Source organism: Xyrauchen texanus, chromosome 3 (assembly GCF_025860055.1).
Source record: "Xyrauchen texanus isolate HMW12.3.18 chromosome 3, RBS_HiC_50CHRs, whole genome shotgun sequence".
Lineage (NCBI taxonomy): Eukaryota > Metazoa > Chordata > Actinopteri > Cypriniformes > Catostomidae > Xyrauchen > Xyrauchen texanus.
Genome location: NC_068278.1, coordinates 33,349,235 through 33,368,413, shown reverse-complemented (window position 1 = coordinate 33,368,413; position 19,179 = coordinate 33,349,235). Strand labels below are relative to the sequence as shown.

The following is a 19,179-nucleotide window of genomic DNA, read 5'->3' as shown; positions in this document are numbered from 1 at the left end:
GAGAGAGAGAGAGAGAGAGAGAGTGAGTTGGGGTCAAGAAGAGGGAAGCAATCAAGAGACAAGGAGGAATAACAGGAGGAGTGCAGAGGTTAAGTGAAAGCCAAAAGAGAAGAACATTAATCACATCTGCATGATGAAATGTGATAAGACCTTGGAGAGAGAAAAATATAGAAACTAGTAATAAAATAAACACAAGACAGAATGAATAAAACCATTTGAAAATACTGAAGTGAACATTATGGCCAAGGTTGATCGTGTGTTTATTTGCACAGTGTTGTTCTCAAGCAAGGCTTGCATCTAATTTCCAGAAACCCACAAATATCAGTTGAAATCACATACTGCAGTTGCATTTTTCAGCTTAATAACTTGATTTAGTACATTTTTGCTAAGAAGGGCAAAAAATGTTGACACAGATATTTATCTTATTTAAGTACTCACCTATGTCAGATAAATCAGGTCTGTTGGTGCTCCCCTCAGAAGGCTCTCTCAGTTGCCTCACCTGTAATACATGTGTCAGACTCAGAGGGCTGATTTAGAATCAGATTTGTGTTCTGGCATTAGAGGGAAAAGGTTTGAATCAAAAAGAGAAAGCTGATTAAAATTAGCCCCACTGTGTTTAGATTCCACACATTATCTTGTTCCGTCTGTCAACAGTGTATGTGAAATACTAGTCTGTTTCTCATGCAATAAAAACTGCTGTTAACTGTAATAAAGGATTCCAACTTTATGAATAAAGTAACTTAAAATCTAAAAAAAACAAATTTCACACATTGTTCTCCTGTAGCTTGCTCTATACTGCTAATAACTGGGCATAATCCTAAAGTTAATGTGTAAAATTTTTCACTGTTAAATACTTTCTCCTATCTAACCATACAAAAGCGCCTACACAACTATAAGTAGACTTTTGTTGATTGACTTTGCCCAAAGAATGTAAACACTGTGGCTCTGTGGTGCTTTCAACATTACTCAGTTTGTTTCAGGAGCTGACACAGCAATATGCTCAACCAATCCCATGAGTATTTGGTGGGATGACCTGATTGGCCGAACAAGTGGATGGAGGGAGTCCTTGAGTAACCAATTTATAAAATAACTTTTCCTCCATTTTCTAATTATTTTTACAATTCTGTTTGGTGCCGATAGTGGCACAGAAATTGCATTCTTCACTGGAGTGATTATAAACACTTCTGTGGTTCCCAAAAAAAAGACTGTTTCTAATAACATCAGAAAACTGTATTGTTAAATTTACTGTCATAAATAGTACTTATTACACAGTACTTTGATTAAACTATGTCTCTGTTTTAGCCTGAAAAACCAAAGTCCAATGTTTTGAAAAGAGAACCAATCAATGTGATACCAGACTTTAGGCTTTCAAATCTTAGTGTAGTTTAGTAGTCAATATTTCTGGTATTACAGCTCAAAGATAATATCTAAATATTAGCTAAATCAGTCATTTGTTCCTATTTCTTTTTTTGTTTATTGGTATTGTTGTGTTTTATCACTCCTGCCCTTCATAAACAACAATCATAAGCTTTTAACATACATTAGAGAGCTTAGAAGTCAAAAAACAAATAAATATTTTTCCTAAAATGTGTGTGCTCATAACGCTATAAGCTTGCATCAATGTATGCAAATATGAACTCACCTGTATGAGTGTATCCGGCTCTCTGCTCTTCTCTCTGTATAGCTGGATGCTGCCTGGTGCATCTGTTTTTGTGTTGTGTCTCACAGTCAGGCTAATAGAGTCAGTGACAGTGCAGAAACGGAGCTGGTGGGAGCCATCAGCCCAGACCTGACACATCCACGAGGGCCTCCGCGCACTGCAACTCAAGGGACTGATCATTACATTATGATAAGTTAGTCACAAGACACATAAAACTCAGCTGTTACTGTACACTGGATCAATAGCATCACTGAGGTGACACATCGGTGGTTAATGGATCTTTACAGAACTGATTTAATAATAGTGTGTTGTGTAAGGCTGGAAGAAGTGACTCACTCTGTTAAAGTACTGATTAGTGCTGGGTCTCCATGCTTTTGAGCCAAGGAGAGAGGACTCTGCCCTTCCTCATTTAGTATGGGGTCCATCCTCTGACCTTCAGACAACTGGAGGAGGAAGTGACTGAGGTGGGGGAACCCCAAACGGACGGCAACATGAAGAGGAGTTTCTCTGTGAAGAAGATCTGGAAAAAAAGATAATGCTAATGGGATAAGAGCTGGGAATGCCTGTACTACAAGACATAATAATATGAAGTATCAAAAGACACTTGAGTATATGTAACAAACAAAAAGATTCAAGTGTATGATTTTGGCTAGTAAAATCATTTATTTCAGACGGATGGGATAATAAAGATGCTGGAGAAGCTCTGCAACGCGTAACCAATATAATGGGGCATGCATTTACTGTCTGCGCTCCTGGAAGGCACGTGGCACACCACAACAGGCGCATCCAGTATAGACAACTTATTTCATTATAATTGGACCTATTTGCTTTTGACACCTGGTGTAGACAGGGTACTTCACTATCCGCCTATGGCAGCACCCATAACTGATTGTTATTTTTACTGCACAGCAACAGCAGAAGGATGGCATTTAATTATTTTACTCATATATATTTAAAAAATGTAATAAACATTTGTGTTGTTAACTCGAATTCCAAGGCACATCTTCCGGGCCCAGAAAAAAAAAAAGCCTTTATTCAGATCATGGCTATCACAATACAAACATTAAAATGACTAGAACACTGCACACTGATGCATTTCAGCCTTCAGCCTTCCTCAGAGTGTGTTATTTGTGTCGTTAAAGTTTAAATTATTTTTTATCATGTGGTAACTGTTCACTTGAGGCTGTGCCATACTGTGAATACAGTCACAGCTTAGCATCATACCTAACAGTGGCCATCAGTCACGTCTATATTTACAAAATAGAACTGCCTCTCATTCATTTCTGCTTAAATATTTACGCTGAGAAATCACACTTGTCACATTTTGGCCTATCATTAGAATTGGAGGTGGCTCACTGCCAACTTTACACAATGGTGTGAGTTTATGGCATGTTTACCTGCTTGTCTGAGCAATGGATACCTAGGGAGTGTTTGGGATTATTATTTTTGCAATTCCGTTTGGTATTGTTAGTTCTGCAGAAATCTCATGTAGGAGTTTTAAACTCAATCCATAGATTCAAGATCAATTAATAACTTCACAACATCCACTCACTGGGCACTTTTTTAGGAACACTTGTACACCTACTTATTCATGCGATTATTTAATCAGCCAATCATGTGGCAGCAGTGCAATGCATCAAATCATGCAGATAGGGTTCAGGAGCATCAGTTACTGTTCACATCAACCATCAGAATGGGGAAAAGATGCGATCTCCGTGAATTTGACCATGGCACGATTGTTGGTGCCAGATGGGCTGGTTTGAGTATTTCTGTAACTGCTGATCTCCTGGAAATTTCAAGCACAACAGTCTCTAGAGTTTACTCAGAATGGTGCCAAAAACAAAAACAAATAATTTCAGTGAGTGGCAGTTCTGCAAACAGAAATGCCTTGTTGATGAGAGAGGTCAAGGAAGAATGGCAAGTTGGAGCTGACAGAAAGGCTATGGTATCTCAGAAAATCCCTGAATTGTAATGAGCAGAATAGCATCTCAGAATGCACAACATGTCGAACCATGAGGTGGATGGGCTACAACAGCAGAAGACCACGTCGGGCTTAAATCGTTACATTTACGTTGTATAATATAATGTTTTACACTATTCTAGTACATCACTGCACGGTGCTGTCTGCTCCCTAAAAACACTATAATCTACAGTCCGCTGTTGCACTTAAAATATAACACTGAACATCACTACAATACAAAAACAAAGTACAAATGCCACAAAGACACAACTACTGCCCCTACACCATTATTACATAATATTGTAGCATATAACACAGCCAACTAGAACTTGGCATTAATCAGTTGATAACACGCTACAGATAAACTCATATTACAGTTAGGGGTTCCACACAAATCAACTTGCTTCATATGTCTCAAGTAGGAGCAGGAGTCAGTTACCAAGTTGGCACATCAAAACAAAATTTGAATATTGTATATTAACAATAAACAGATACAAATAAAATGTTATTTGCCATTTGTGTGAACACATCAGTGCTTTGTCTCTAAGAAGTGGTATTCAGGTGTAACCCTGTCAAAAATATAGACCTTTCACCATTGAATCAGGTAATAAACATGCAGTAGAGAGACAAACACAAATGATGAGCACTTTACACGTGTTCTCTCATCACTGCATTATATAAGGCACGACATGTTCTTTCTAAGTGCTTAGTAATGTGTGTTTGTGCGTGAGATGCATATAGGCCTATAATGGAAACAGGAGAACTGATGTCAAAACCTGCTTGTAAGGTCATCACACTACCTTCTCTCACACAAAAAATCTAAATGATTTATAACAAACTGACTCAGCATAAACAATTAGCTCATCTTCATATTAATGAAATTCAGTATAAAAAGAATCCAGCGGATGAAGACTTTTACAGGTGTGGGATCCTTTTCTTTGTCATTACTCAGTCAAACTTAGGACAGCTTGAAAGGTGTTGAAAGACAAACTTTAGCAAACAGACAGTAAAATCGACAGACAAAGAGGGGACTTTAGTAAACCGGACTGGTGTGTTCGTAAAACACAATACACACAGAAACAGACTGAACAGATGTCTGTGATTCTTTGCTCATATTGGCTATGGGTAGTTTAACGTGCATGACACTGTTTTGATTGAAAAGACAAGTGTCAGCAAGGTGAGCAAGCATTTTCACAACAAGATCCAACTGCTCTTTTATGATATCTTATATATTTTGCAAGAACTTGGTTTGCTTTGTTGGTGAAATTTAGATATTGGTACATTTAGCTAAGACTGTTCATCTAAGCACAATACTAAAACAGAAGAGAGGAATAACATTTTTTTAACATTAGACAAACAGATAAATATAAAATTGGCCCAGTGTGGATCACTTTTGCGAAAAATGGATTTCCCTAAGAGTACCAAGAATGTTGCAAAAAAGTCCAGTCATTAATTGAAGCTGACATGTCGTTCTACAGACAAAGCAATGAAATGAACGCTAATTCAGCCTTGCAATTTACCGCAGACAATCGTTAGTGTTATGTAAGGGGCCCTGTGTGCACTACAGACATTCTTTAAATCGTTTTCTCTTCTCACTGTTTAAGAAATTAGTTAAATGTCCCATGATGGAATGGGCACAGTATCCATTCCAACTCCCACAGTGCTCCAGAACATAGCGACAGCTACGCTACAGTGACAGCACTGTATTTCACAAAAAAATTTATAATTCCATGCACAAATAAAAATATCTACTGTATAGTAGGGCTGTCAATCAATAACATTTTTAATCAAATTAATTAAAGGGTATGCGGATTAATTAATAGAATTAATTGAAATTAAATCACAAACATATTTGCTGGGAAAGCCCCTCAAATATCAATAATTCAATATACTATATAATGATTAAATAATTATATTAAAATAATTCTTAATACAATTTATATTATAATATTATAAAAACAAATAAAAAATGCATAACATTATTCTTGGCACACAAGTGAAGCATTAAAAAAGACAATAAAAAAAAGTGGCTTTAGAACGCAATATATTTTTTATTTCCATATTAATGAACCTAAGCCCATTGCCCTACAGTTAACAGCAATCCATTTTTCAATTGAATTCATCAGTCAGTCCGAGATATTTTATAAGTGCTCGTCTAAGGACGCGTCAATGTACACTTGTGTCAGACGGATGCTTTTGGAGCGTCTCGGTTGCAGTGTGTCAAAAATATACAGTTTTTAGGTCATTGTGTCAAGTTAAACAAAGTTTTAAACTTAGAAAAACACGTCTTGAGATCCCTGCCTTTGGATTTGCGACCATCAAGCGGTGTTCTCATCTTGTTTTGTCTGATCTCAGTAAGACTGGTTTGTATAAGTACCTATACAGTGAGTTTTTTCCTACTTACCCAAGAGAAAACAGGTTGTTCTCCATGCTTTAATTGCTCATATAGAAGGAATATTCCTTCGGAGACATGATTATTAATTATTTTAATAATTATTAATAATTATAATGTATTAATTATTTTTTAATAATTAATAAATTATAATTATTTTTGTACCAATTTTGTATATAATTGCACTGAATTAACATGTTAAATCAACAGCCCTAATATACAGATATTCCTGTATATACAACTTCGTTATATATAAAATATTTCAATCTACAGTACTTATTAAAGACTGTTATATCTAAGAGCAGCATCTGAATTTCTGTATTTTCAATGTTCTGAGGATTAGGAGTTTTTTTTTCCCCCCAATTACACATGTGAGGATCAATAGGAATTATATTTACTCTATGTATGTCTTCCAAATTCAGATGAATAATCGTACTGTAATTAAATATGGCTAGGCAAGAAGTAAATAAAATTATGCTTCTGAATACACACAAAGGTGCTCCTATACAAATCTGAACACACTTCCCAAAAAGCACATCAAAACAATTGTTTACCAACTACAAAGAAATATAATGCAAATAAATCTAATGAAATACTGCGTTCCATAAGCAATACTACAGCTGTTGCTGAAACCCGTGACTCTGAAGACATAAGAAGGAAAATAAACTCTCATGTCTGATGTGGACATCAGACACACAAACTATATCACTGTTTTTGACCATTCATCACATGAGAAGCATGCTGCTGTTTGCTCCCAGCACTCTTCTTGATTGACTTCTCTAATGCAACATTAGTTTCCTCATGAGGTTGAACTGGAAATCCCCAATGGAACCATGAATCCAAAAAATTTGGTTAAAAATAGCAAATTGTTTATATAAATAAATCACAGTTTATTGATCCGCCCTCTCCAGCTTTAACTGCACTGATCAAAAGACAGTTTACGCACACAAACCTTTTCAAAGTCAAAAATGCTTTTCATATGTAACAAATTTGATTATATACAGTGCCATTCTCAGGTCTTACTCTCAAGTTTAGTGTTCTTGTGTTAAAAACATCTGGACAAAGTGCAACATAATGCAGGGTCTTGAGTTAAATGTTATTTAAAAGTTGAATCTCTTTATGGGATGGTGTCTGAACAATTTGGCACTTATGGCATGAATAGCTGAAAAAACAGACACAAGGAGTGTTGTTTGAACAGCCCCTTTAGACTCATGGCAGTGCACATTGGCCCACGGATTCAGAACCACTATCCTTCACGAGTCTAAATTCAAAGTGAATACAAAACACGATTACTTAGAGTAACTCTAGAATTGTGCCCTATTCCACTACCAAGCCATTACAAATATAGCGAAGAGCTCCAGATGTTTAAACAGATGTGTAATTTGTATAAACATTTGTAATATGTCATGAAAGATTGCAAGAACCTGTTTCAGAAAACTAATATATTTTTCCAAAAGACAAGTCACAATAATATTATGGTAGTCTAGGTTATGGTGATTTGAAGTGCTCTTTGTTCTGAGAACTAATTTGTTGAAAGATTTGGCCAAATTGAGTTGTACATAATGATCAGATTCAGGAGTAAAAAAAGAGAAAAATTGGCTGACCTTGCTTCTCTTGTCTAGCTTGGCTGTCCCATCCCAATAAGTGCAAGTTAGCCACAGCCTGTGTAATCTTCATATCGATAGAACTGTGATTTCCAACTGTGCATTTGTGCTCTGAATCAAACTCAGAGGCTGCTGAACCTTCTTTCAGGCTGTAAATCCCCTGCTCGCAAATATTGAGCCCCTGTTTTGTTTCTGCTCGTCTTTGAAATAATTCATTTGTATCACAAATCCCATCTGTTCCGAGCTGGCCAGTCTTATCTAAATGATTGTGCTCTGATGAGCTCTCTTTCTCTAGGCAGAATTTCCTTAGGATGTCCTGATGACTGCTGGATGTCAAGGGTTCAATGGTCATTAGCATGTCTGCCGCCTCTTGAGCCTCATCTCGTTTGTATTCCAGAAAGAGTTCTCCTGTATGGGAGAGAGGGCTGATATTGTCCTCCACGCAGCAGAACACCTCCACAGATACTTTCTCTGGAACATCGTGACCTTGCAGGAAAAAGATTAGTTCAGCAATACTTTAATATACAGTATGTACCACTATATAATTTGTTTACTGGTGATTGAAGTTAGGTAAGACAGCTCATCAAACATGGCAAATTATAAAGACAGGTTAATAAGAATTGAATACATATATCGAAGTACATGCATATGTTTTTATTAGCTATTTATTTACTACAAAATGTGACAGATTAAAGATGTAGTTCACCAAACATGAAAATACATCAATTACTCACCCTCATGACATCCCAGATGTCTATGACTTTCTTTCTTCTGCAGAACACAAACACTGATTTTTAAAAGAATATTTCAGCTCTGTCAACCCGATCTCATGAAAAATGTTGTTGGCTATTTCGTATTGTCTCACAAGATGTTGTTTACATAAACTCGTAAGACTTAATCACGTGCAAATTTCCGGATGTCTAATGCGGAAGCGTGAGTTCCACACACGAGGCTTTAAGGGCATACTTATTAACATTATGCACTTACCTAAACCCCATATCCAAACATAACCAATCAGTAGAGTGTGTAAAAATTATAGGTCTTGTATTAGATGGAAACGATGTCCAGCGACGTCACTGGCTGTAGTAAGAGTCGTAGGAATTCAAACGAGTGCAGTTGCACAATATCATACGCCAAATTTAGAAAAGTTGTACGAATCCAGACAATTTCGCGATAAGAGTGTGTTGACTCCAAAGGTAAATCTATATCTTCTGAAGCTATATTATAAGTGTGGATGAGAAACAGATTAATATTTAGGTCCTTTTTTACTATCAATCTCCTCTTTCACTAATCTCTTCTTTAGTTTTTGGCAAATTGCATTCTTTGTGCATATCATCATCTACAGGAGAATATATAGTAAAAAAGGACTTAACTATTGATGTTTCTCACCCACACCTATCATACAGATTCTAAAAATATAGATTTAAACACTGGACTCTCTACGTTTGTGTTGAGCAGAAGAAAGAAATTCATACACATCTGAAATGGAATTATGGTGAGTAAACGAAGACAGAATTTTCATTTTTGGGTGATTAACCCTTTAACAAAATAATTGAGAGGGTGAGCCATTGTGAACTGTGGTGGTACAATATGAAGACTTCTTGTATTAATATTTAAAATTCCCTTTAAAAGGACCAAAATATCATATATTTTCTCCAATTGTTTAAATCAAACTGTAAAGGGAGTATACGGGAAAGGAAGAGGCGAGAACCGGCTTGACAATATAAATAATAGTTTAATGAAGAAATAAACCAAAAGACACAAACATAAACACATGACGGTAAGCTGCATTTAAACGATCTCTCTCTGTCACACCACCATCCACAGTCGGCCTTTATCCCTCTCATAGGCTTAATTAGCTTGATAAGAGAACGGTGTGCAGAATCAACACCCGGCCCCGCCCTCTGCCCTGTCACACAAACCATTAAACCATGGTTTGAATGCCCCATTTTTAAAATTGAGTTTGGGGCCATCTCTATGCTAGTATACTAAAAAAAGATGGAGGGAAAAAATTTTAGCAGATATAGACATTTCAAATTTAAAGTCTCTCCATGGAGAAAACGTATCAAAAATATTGTTGACATCATCCATGCAATGTGTCTTCTACTAGAGAACGTCCACGTTTTGTCAAGTAATGTTTACAACAGACCTTATTTTACTCATAAGTTCAAAAACCCCATTATAAAAACCCATAGGAAAACTCAGAGGGAACCCATGGCGAATTCTCTTCCGGGTATTTGGAATTGGTATTTTATTAAAAAAAAAAACAGATTCAACATTGCTGCACAATTGCTGGCAGTAAGGTTAGGAAAATATTTGTACATCACAATACTCTCTTGGGTTAATGTCGTGCTTAACGTCACATGACAAGTAAAAATACAAAAACAGGATGTTATCAGCACACTGGAACTGCATATTGCAGGAAAAAATCCTTTTCCACTGACTGATTTTTATCTTCACTGACACTTAAAACCATCAAGTAACATCTGCGCAAATACAGCTCTGAAACAATTAAGAGACCACTGCAAAATGATCTGTTTCTCTGGATTTACTATTTATAAGTATGGGTTTGAGTAAAATGAACATTTTTGTTTTATTCCATAAAGTACTGACAAACTTTCTCCCCAATTCCAACTAAAAATATTGTCATTTAGAGCATTTATTTGTAGAAAACTACAACTGGTCAAAATAACAAAAAAGATGCTGTGTTTTCAGACCTCGAATAATGCAAAGAAAACAAGTTCATATTCATTTTTAAACAACACAGTACTAATGTTTTTTTGTTTTGTTTTTTATTTTGTTTCTAATTTGCAGTGGTCAATAATTTTTCCAGAGTTGAATGTTTCAAGACAGTTATTTCAGGTAACTATTGCTTTCTAATTATCTGTTTCCTTAATACTACATATTCCATACCACCTGACCGTAACAGAAGCACGCCAGTAATATTCTGGTTTACCTTTCAGGAATCTCCTTGCCAGTTTCAGAAAATTACAAAGAATTACACATTCAGTCAAAGAAAGAGGCCTCTTTTGCTATTATGCACCTATAACACCATGTGACTTGTTCAGTGTCTCACCAGGCACAGTGAATCTAAGTGAGCCATGGTCCTCAGTTCTGTAAGCTGTGGTTACATGGTGAAGGGATGAGCCCACTAGAACCACATAGTAGTCAGCCTCTTCCTGAACACACTGAGACACCTGCAGCTTCACAAAGACTTTCACCTGACCCTGAGAGTGAGTGAGTGAGTGAGAGAGCGAGAGAGAGAGAGAGAGAGAGCGAGAGAGAGAGAGGGAGAGAATATTTGTGTTACACACAGTAATTCAGTATTTTTTTTTTAATTTAATGACAAACCTTATGGAAATTATGCTTAATATTCATGAAGTTTACTGAAATGTAATTGTTAGTCAAAATGAAAATGAAACTAAAGTGAAAGAGAAACAATGTCAGACTTGAGAGAGAGAAAGGAGAGAGAGAGAGACTTCAATTCAATTCAAAGTGTCTTTATTGGTATGACTGTAAACAATACAATATTGCCAAAGCAGAGGTTGTGTAAAAACAGAACTACACCTTAATCTATAATTCAATTTTGTTTAATAAATATAAATATTAAAATAAATACAAAAACAAGTTCAGATCTGCTGAAGACCAGTGTTAAAATAACAGTAGAGCACTTACACATGAATAAATATACACACATAAACTGAGGGTTACTGTGGTGAACATTAGGGTGACACGCGGGGGTAAAACACATCAAACATATTCACCCACTGTCTCTTAATAATATTTTCAATTCATGTGTACAATTTGGATTTTTTTCAACAAAGAAAAAATAAATGCTGTCCTAATTATAGTTGTCATTACAACATGAACGCATTTCAGAGAGCAATTTTAGAGTTCCAACTGAAGTTAAGATGGAAATGAGAAGTCACACTAAAGTTTTGACAGAAGGTGTCTGGTGTACCGGAATACAGGCCATTCGCCGATGGAGTGGTCATATCTCTGCTTGTATTCCTGCTTCCGCAAAAACATTCGAAAGACAGTCTGAAGGTGAAAATGGGGAACACTTATGAAAAATGTTAGCAATCCTAGCTATCAAGATTTTCGGATGGGTCTTACCTTTAAATATTTCTTTAAATTATGTATCGGGTCCTTGGAAAAATCACTGCATCCTAACAGCTGGAAGGTATAAATTGCACTTCATTGAAGTGACAAGAATGTTGTACTTTCCACAAAAATTATAATATTCCACCAGTAGCCATTGCGATGAAAAAGCCCTTTTAATGGTTTGACCTCTATTGTAGAGCAGTGTTGATGTGTGACAGGTGTTATTTGTGCAAGCGAGCGTAAGTTGCACCAGAGTCACAAGAGAAAACTAGAAGAGATCTCCAGCACGCATCTGATCATATCTGTGCCACTCAAGCAAGCAGCTGTCTTTATAATTTTATGTCAGGAGGATCTTTTGTTTATTTTTTTATATTTTGAAAATCGTAATCCTGCTCATAATCAAAACATTTTCCAAATGTACCTGTTATCTGAATACATTGACTTTTTATGTATATTTAATGGATTACAGTAAAAAAAAAAAAATTGTATTCTGATAACGTAACGCCATTACAAGTATTCCGTTACTCCCCAAGCCTGCATGTTCTTCATAGGTATGTTCCAGCTATCTTCAAATTCACTTGTTTACTGAAATAGGGGCTCCTCCTGTACAGAGCTGTTTGCATAGTAATTTGGATAAACCACAACAAGGTTCATTTAAATCCTAATGTAAATTTAAAGCAAAAACTCTAAAGAGAAACAAACCTTTAACCAGCCCACTCCTTTACTGCTAAAAGGTCTTAGATTTAAACAGAATTTTAACAGACAATCAAACAACACTTCTATTGACACATTTTGCAGAGCAGGTTGGCTTTCCCATCTAAAAAGATGTGTAAATAGTAAATTATTACTGCAAACAATATGTTAGTAGATGTATTTTTCATTTTAAAGTTCATCTTTCTAATAAATATACCCAGAACCAATGTATTGCATGGAGAGTTAATGTAGTTAATATCATAGTTCGTACAACTGCTAATCGTTAGATTGATTAACCAATGCCTGGTCTCATTATTAAAGCATGAGGCCATACATCTTGATTATTATTTTGTTTTTAATTTGGCCGTTTTGTTTTAGGACAAACTATGAATACCAAAACTTTCATGTTCCATTATGACAACCCACCACCCCCACACCCCACCCACACGCAGCAGCGTGAGTCTCATCACACATTTAATAGTGTTTAGCTTCCCATTCAACTGATGATATACGCTGCGTAATCATGAGGAAAGATTTACATCAAGATGTAGATTGGAATGCAGGTGCGGAATTTATATAAATATAGTCTACTCCTCTTTCGCTGTTGCTGGCGTGCCAATGATTACCCCTCCACGTGCCACTGCTGGCACGTGTGCCATAGGTTGCCGACCCCTGTATTACACAATAGCCAGCATCTACATGATATTGGGTGATAAACTAATCAGAAGCCACTTTTCAGATAGTTCTGTGTCCCTGAATTCACGACGGTTATTACTTTTTTCATGTTGTGACATTTATCACTTTTATTGTGACTTTTTAATGCCAAAAAGCAGCAACATTTTGATGGTGTTCTTTTACCATTGCAGGAAGGTGCCTGGCTCTTTTTGTGATCGCCTCGTTAATGAAGCCCATTGCTTGAAATTTAAATTACAAGTTGTTAATTCACTTTATATGAACTATATTTTTTTAAATAGGATGTGATGGATTCATATGTGAGGGAAACACTTCAGAAGTGGAACCTTGAAACATGAATGTCTAAAACAATGTCACAGCCAAGCTTCAGTCTGCTCCACGCCATGTGACAGCCAAGCTTCAGTCTGCTCCACGCCATGTGACAGCCAAGCTTCAGTCTGCTCCACGCCATGTCGCAGCCAAGCTTCAGTCTGCTCCACGCCATGTCGCAGCCAAGCTTCAGTCTGCTCCACGCCATGTCACAAGCATACCTCTGTTCACCGGTCCAGGCCCGCCTCTGCTCACCGGTCTAGGCCCGCCTCCATCCCTACGACTCCACCTTGGCTCCACCCCTCGAGCCTCTCATGTGCCCCCCCCCCAGACTCCGCCTTGATCCCATGCCCTATCTCGCCACACCTCAAGACCCCCCCAGGTCCCTACAGAACACTGGACTTATGTCATGTTTATTCTGTTTTTGTTCATGTGTTGGGGCATTGGGAGCCGCCCCTTAGAGGAGGGGATATGTCATGTTTATTCTGTTGGTTCCTGTTTTTCGTGTCTTTTATTTTGAAATTTGTTCACTTCCTTGCCTAGTCATGTGATTATCCTGTTCCCACCATGTTTCATGTGTTTTTTTTCTCATTGGTACCTTTGTTTATTAGTCTTGTCAATGGTTCATGTTTCATTGTCTTGTTATATTGTTTTCCGTCATGTTTTTTCATTGGTGGTCTTGTTAACTTGTTACCCATGTCATTTTAGCCCTCATGTTTGCCATTGTCTTTTGTGGAGTATTGTTAATGTAACTTTGTTGTAGTTTTGTTTTGTTTAAGTCAAGTCAACCCAAGCCAAGTCAAGATTTAGTCAAGTCATGTTTTGTTTGTGTCAAGTCTAGTTTAGTCATGTTCATGTTTCATGTTTCTAGTTAGGGTTTTTGGATCCTACTTTTGTTTAATAAACTGCACTTGGGTTCGTCACTCCATCGTCTTCGTCCTTGCAAGCAACATTACAACATTGCCTACTTATTTATTATTTGGTGGTTCTTGTAAATTGGACGGACTGGTGTAGAGCCAACAACCTGTCCCTGAATGTCGACAAAACAAAAGAGATGGTTGTTGACTTTAGGAGAGCACAAGGTGAACACACTCCGCTGAACATAGACGGCTCCTCTGTGGAGATCGTCAAGAGCACCAAATTCCTTGGTGTTCACCTAGTGGAGAAACTCACCTGGTCCCTCAACACCAGCTCTATCACCAAGAAAGCCCAGCAGCGTATCTACTTTCTTCGAAGGCTGAGGAAAGCACATCTCCCACCCCCCATCCTCACTACATTCTATAGAGGGATTATTGAGAGCATCCTGAGCAGCTGCATCACTGTCTGATTTGGGACTTGCACCGTTTCGGACCGCAAAGCCCTGCAGAGGATAGTAAGGACAGCTGAGAAGATCATTGGGGTCTCTCTTCCCTCCATCAAAGACATTTACAAAAAACACTGTATCCGCAAAGCAACCAGCCTTGTGGACGACCCCACACACCCCTCACACAAACTCTTTATCCTCCTGCCGTCTGGCAAGAGGTACCGAAGCATTCGGGCCCTCACGGCCAGACTGTGTAACAGCTTCTTCCCCCAAGCCATCAGACTCCTCAATACTCAGAGACTGGTTTGACACACACACACGTGTCCTGAGTTGCACTTTAATTACTGTCACTTTATAACTGTGTGCTACCTAAATAACTGCTATGTGCATAGAACACTATCTTATAGTATGTTATATTTACGTTTTTAGAAACTGTCATCTTTTTGCACTACTGTGTACTGGTCGGCGCTGCACTGTCCCTTACTGTGTCTATTGCCCTGTTCATTGTCAGAAATTTGTTGTACTGTCCCGTACTTTTTGCACGTGCTAGATAGATAGATAGATAGATAGATAGATAGATAGATAGATAGATAGATAGATAGATAGATAGATAGATAGATAGATAGATAGATAGATAGATAGATAGATAGATAGATAGATAGATAGATAGATAGATAGATAGATAGATAGATAGATAGATAGATAGATAGATAGATAGATAGATAGATAGATAGATAGATAGATAGATAGATAGATAGATAGATAGATAGATAGATAGATAGATAGATAGATAGATAGATAGATAGATAGATAGATAGATAGATAGATAGATAGATAGATAGATAGATAGATAGATAGATAGATAGATAGATAGATAGATAGATAGATAGATAGATAGATAGATAGATAGATAGATAGATAGATAGATAGATAGATAGATAGATAGATAGATAGATAGATAGATAGATAGATAGATAGATAGATAGATAGATAGATAGATAGATAGATAGATAGATAGATAGATAGATAGATAGATAGATAGATAGATAGATAGATAGATAGATAGATAGATAGATAGATAGATAGATAGATAGATAGATAGATAGATAGATAGATAGATAGATAGATAGATAGATAGATAGATAGATAGATAGATAGATAGATAGATAGATAGATAGATAGATAGATAGATAGATAGATAGATAGATAGATAGATAGATAGATAGATAGATAGATAGATAGATAGATAGATAGATAGATAGATAGATAGATCTATCTATATATATATATATATATATATATATATATATATATATATAGAGATAGATATTTTATATAGGCATTTTATTTCGTTGTGTAGTCTCATGTGGTCCTTTGTTGTTTTTATGTAGCACCATGGTCCTGGAGGAACGTTGTCTCGTTTTGCTGTGTACTGTACTAAACTGTATATTGTTGAAACGACAATAAAAACCACTTGACTTGACTTGACTTGACTTGACATTGAAACATGATTGTAAGTAACTTAATGATAAAAAGGAAGTAAATTGATAACACAATTGCAACCACTTAATTAGTGGAAATGTTTGCAACTTTTAATTTAATGGAAATAAAGCATTTTCAAGATATTTATAACCTGTGCATTATAATTTATTTACACAGCAATAATACTAATAATAATGTCAACAATAATAATAGTACCAATAATACTAGGATGGTTAAAGCAACATTTTGACCCCCCAAAAAATAAAACCCAACAAATTACTTATTTTATAACCCAATTTATTGGGTAAAACTTGCTACCCAATGCATTGGGTTAAAATAACCCAACAATGGATCGGTGCTATATCAACCCACCATTGGGCTATGTGTTGGGTCATTTTTAACCCAACTGATTTTAGTGAGCAGTTTTTAATGTAATTATTATGAAGATTTATACACAATACTGTGTACTGAAATATGTACTTTAAATGTACACAAGTATGAACTCAATAATATACTAAATGAAGAGATACAAAATGTCACTATCAACAAAAAAGCATGGAAAGTTACGCCATACCAATACAGACCCGCTAAGTGCAGCAATAGATATATATCCACACATTCAAAACGCTAAGAATAACAAATCCAAATGCACAGCCATCTAACATGAATGCAGGCATTCAGAGCCTCCTACCAACACACACACACAAAGCCCATAGAGATCTCCCCATATTTCCATACCCTGATTTCATTAAACAGACCCTGGATCAAAGAAACACCACATAAAAGAGGGAGGTGAACAGTAAAGTCAGTCTCGCCTGGGGCATGTGTGTGACAGGGCACTTTTCACATTCTCCCTCCCTTCGATATAAAGCCCCCATTTGATTGTTTGCCTTCCTTCACCAGACGTCTCCCTCACTTCCTGCCATTTAAGGGGCCCTGCAGAAATAGTGATGGAGGGAAAGCTGGTTTGGTGTGGGAATAAGGGAAAGGTAAGTTAAAGATGAATGATGAGCGTGGGACTCTCTCCATCTCTCTGTTTCGCAACCGTTTTCTTTCCTCACTCTGTCACACAACAGCACATATCCTCATCTTTTCTCTTCTCTTCTCACACAATCTCATTTCATAGCTCTAAAACTGTTAAAATCCTTAATCTAACAAATGTTTCATCCTATCCCTACTCGCCAACCTTAGTTTGATGAACTCACAATATATTGAAAAAGGTAACCAATTTCAGACTCTGTAACATAGAAAATGAAACACGTGCACTTTGAAAAAAAATGCCACAAAAATACAACAGCCTTTCAATACCTCTATTTTCTAGTTAGGAACAGAAAAGAAAGAAAGAGAGAAATAATCAAGGGCAACATATACATACACACATTATTACAAGGCTACTTGCCAAATAAGTAAATAAATGGAAATTAAATATTGATTTGAGTTGAAATTATTTTATTAATTGAGATAAAAGACACTGCAGATTTCCACAGTAAATATGACACTAGCACAGAGTAGTATTAGTTGCAAAGAACAATGGTCAAATATAAAGAGGTAATTTTATAAAAAAAATGCTTGACCACAGAATGCTGCGATTGACTAAACTCAAATCTATTACAGCCTTGTAATAGAACCCAACAGTATCTTGGTTCCAGAAGTTGTTTTTATTTTTGCATACATTTTTCTTATTATAGAGCCTTCATAAAAGCATTCTAAGCCATGAACCAAACCAACCAGCTCTGAAATAATCACAAGATTACAAGCAGTAATTTGAAGTCAAATGTGTTTGAAAATCTGGCAAAAAGACAGTGGAAATATAGAAAACTAATGATTTTAGGTTGTTGATAAGGATACAAACAATACATTAAAATTTTATTGCAAAATATTCAGATATGTTGACATATATTTTTTAATATATCTCAACAAGTAGTTGGAGAGTGCAAAGACACTGGGAGTGGTGGTCGATGTGGAGTTTTTTGTGAATTCCATGAATTGTTTTTAAATGAAGTGGAAATAGCATGAAATTATGGCTTCAACATAATCATACACTATCGAATAACAACTTTGGAGCTCACTGCAAATCTCAAAGGGATAGCTCACCGAACAATTCATGTTTCTTCGGCTCATGTAAGCATGGATTGCTTGTGAAGCAGTCATAATACGATTTAAGCTTTGCAAAGCAACTATTATTGAAGGATGGGACAGTTAAAAACACTTTGACCTGATGCAGTAAGAATATTTCAAATGTCATGTCTGTTTGATAGTTTATGGTGCGGAGTGTTAACAGTTGTGCATGAGATGAACTGTTTAATATATTCTGATATAATGTTTTGGATGTGCGTTGTGTGTAAACCCTGAAATTTTCGAGGGGCTGCACGCTGTTAGTCAATCATAACAGTGGCCATTTACGATCACATTTTGAGGCTTTAGGCCAAAACCGAGCGTTTCAGATGGAGGGCCAGAGACAGGGTGGAAAATGATCATATTACAAAATTATGCTTGTTTTGGTGCAACAAAAAAAAACTTTTATCATTATTATTGGACCTCAGGGAAGATAATAAAACTATAAAAATAGCATTTCATGACCCCTTTAACTGAACTGTGTGTAGAGATTTTGTGGCAGTGTGCATGTGGTCAGAGTCAAGAGAGAAAACTGTCAGATCAAATGAAGCCCAGATGATCTCACATTTTGCAGTGATGGATACAAGCGGTTATAGTGTTGCTTATTTTACACTCACACAAAAACACAAACATATCAACCAAATATTTATTAATGTTTGAAAAGCTCAAGCAAACAGATATTCTGATGCTGCAATTGCATAAACAATATATACACAAGCCCATGATGAAATTTCAAATAATGTATGCAGTAAATAAGGAACAGAGCAGTAAGCAAGAGCACATTTTGTCCTATGTTTTGCTGGCTTCTACTTGGAATAGATGAGAGGAGTCGACTTCTAAATTACTGCTATTACTCCACCGATC

General features: G+C 36.4%; 1 protein-coding gene across 6 annotated transcripts in view; it reads right to left on the bottom strand.

The window, feature by feature from the left end:
• arhgef28a (Rho guanine nucleotide exchange factor (GEF) 28a) overlaps nucleotides 1-19,179 on the bottom strand; it is a 109,798-nt gene that overhangs the window by 66,341 nt on the left and 24,278 nt on the right. For 5 of the 6 annotated variants that reach the window (XM_052102222.1, XM_052102174.1, XM_052102199.1 and 2 more), the window contains exons 3-7: nucleotides 10,693-10,843; nucleotides 7,617-8,102; nucleotides 1,997-2,180; nucleotides 1,643-1,832; nucleotides 439-499 (exon numbers count right to left, since the gene is read on the bottom strand). In XM_052102222.1, coding sequence (XP_051958182.1) covers nucleotides 439-499; nucleotides 1,643-1,832; nucleotides 1,997-2,180; nucleotides 7,617-8,102; nucleotides 10,693-10,843 — 1,072 coding nt within the window. The remainder of the gene's footprint in view (nucleotides 1-438; nucleotides 500-1,642; nucleotides 1,833-1,996; nucleotides 2,181-7,616; nucleotides 8,103-10,692; nucleotides 10,844-19,179) is intronic. The other variant, XM_052102178.1, reaches the window with a different exon arrangement.